The sequence below is a fragment of the Leptonotus elevatus genome, chromosome 18, assembly GCF_054856555.1.
Source record: "Leptonotus elevatus isolate MCC_2025b chromosome 18, RoL_Lele_1.0, whole genome shotgun sequence".
Classification (NCBI taxonomy): Eukaryota; Metazoa; Chordata; class Actinopteri; order Syngnathiformes; family Syngnathidae; genus Leptonotus; species Leptonotus elevatus.
Genome location: NC_141256.1, coordinates 1,874,011 through 1,876,074, shown reverse-complemented (window position 1 = coordinate 1,876,074; position 2,064 = coordinate 1,874,011). Strand labels below are relative to the sequence as shown.

The 2,064-nt window shown below is 42.5% G+C and overlaps 1 protein-coding gene across 1 annotated transcript; it reads right to left on the bottom strand.

Moving 5' to 3' along the window:
• Nucleotides 1-758: 758 nt before the first annotated feature.
• On the bottom strand, nt 759-1,858 carry LOC147158222 (B2 bradykinin receptor). Its single transcript, XM_086061719.1, is given in 2 exon segments — nt 759-1,186; nt 1,189-1,858. Coding segments are annotated over 2 exon segments (1,098 nt in total).
• Nucleotides 1,859-2,064: the final 206 nt, after the last annotated feature.

The following is a 2,064-nucleotide window of genomic DNA, read 5'->3' as shown; positions in this document are numbered from 1 at the left end:
ATTGACCGCTGTAATATCTAAACCACGTTATTGGCTGATTTGGAAATTAGTGAAATAGCGACATCGGGTGGCCCACCGGAAAACTGCCAGCTGGCCTTCTCAAGCCATCACTGCCTTTAAAGGATTACTCAACAGGGAGTCAGACTCTTGCTCCACCCCTCACTAAGATTTGAACTCGCTAAGAAGCCGTTTAAGGAGGCATGTACAAGAATGAGCCTGTGGGTGGCAGGGGCGACGACGTCATGCGGAACAAGTGACGTAGTACGTATCGTCTCGTGTAATGAGAGGACAAACAGCTAAATTGTATTTATATCAGTGTTTAACCTTAAGGTGGCACCAAACACACGGGTTTTGCCCCAAATTCAAGCTTTCAACAAACATCAACTCAAATGTAAAAATAATGCCAGTTAATACAGTTTATCAGCAAAAAAAGTTGATTAAATGTTGAGTTATGCTTTAAGTACACCAAAAAAACACAAAGTCACAATACTAGTTCACCGTCTTTGGAAGAGGTTGTCTGACGTCACACCGCCGCCGCTCTTGAGTAGGACATTTTCCATTTCGGAGGCACCTTGCTGTCGTGGAAGAAGTCAGCCGCGCCGTGCTGCCCAGCAATGCTCCATTTCGTGGTCCCCACCCCTCACTACATACACAATGAATGGGTGGGACGATGGTGCTCTGCACCCTGCTAAATGTAGTGTGAAAAGGGCTTAACTTTGTTTCCAAATTTTCAAGTCTGTGCTGTTCCTATGATGAGCTCATTCCAGATCCAGTCTATCATCGTCACTCACAAACGGTGCTGTTTGTTTTGTTTCAGTCAATATCTCAACTGTTTTACTTGTACATGTTTCATTGAGTTTTACTGAGGGAAAGCTAGTTGTCACATAAGATACATCTTTCGACCAATGGTTCAGTGTTTTCACAAACACGTCTTTTGCCCTTCTACTGAAATACTTTCCCACAATGGCAAAAAGGAAGGGGTTAACAGCACTGTTACTGTATGCCAAACAAGTAGACAGCTGAATGCCAAGGTCAAGAACATAGCCCCAAACGCAACCAGAAGTTATTTGGAAGCATTCTAGAGTGTCCAGAAGGCGCATCACCTGATGTGGGATTCAACAGAAAAGAAAGACAGCCATCACGGCCAGAACCAAGCGGGTGGCTTTTTTCTCTGTCCTGTTTCCAGGGAGACCTCTGACATGACTTTACTCAAACCAGCAACAATGTGACATGTGCAGTAATTTAGCACAATAACAGGAATTAGAAAGCCAAAAACATTTATGAAAATATTGTGCTGCACCCTCCAGGCCAGTTATGGGTAGATTTGGATACATGCATCTACACCGGCATACTCTACATATTTCACTTCATGAAAGAGAAGCACGGGCATTGAAATAAGGAATCCTAGCATCCAGGTCGCCAGGCAAATGCTCATAGCCCATGAAGTTCTCCTCAGACGACTGGGGCTCATTGGTTTCACCAGAGCAAGGTAGCGGTTCAAGCTGACCAGTGTAAGGAACAGTATACTGCAGATGTAATTCATGTAGATGGCAACATTGACAAACTTACAGAGAACTTCTCCAAAGTCCCACTGATATCCACGAGCAATAGTGAAAGCCCAAAAAGGGAGGCAGGTCATCATGACCAGATCAGCATTGGCTATGTTACCAAGGTAAACATCTGCTGCAGTGCAGTTCTTATTCTGCAGGCAGAAGACAGCAATCACAAAGCTGTTTCCCAGGAAGCCTACTAAGCTGATCACAGCAAAGTATGGCGGCTGTAGGGAGGACATCAACAGTAAGGTGGCAGTGTAGTTGTTGCAGGAGTCAACTTCTGGGATTGATGCATTCACAGCCATCGGAAAATTGGGGATGAGAGCAGTTTCACTATGCTTACATAGTATATATATATATATATATATATATATATATATATATATATATGAGGTGTCAGTCGCAATTTTTTTTTATTGTAATTAATTGCATGACTTCAATAATTAACTCACGATTAATCACAAATTAATCACACGTTTTATATCTTAATTTATATCTAAATTTACAATGA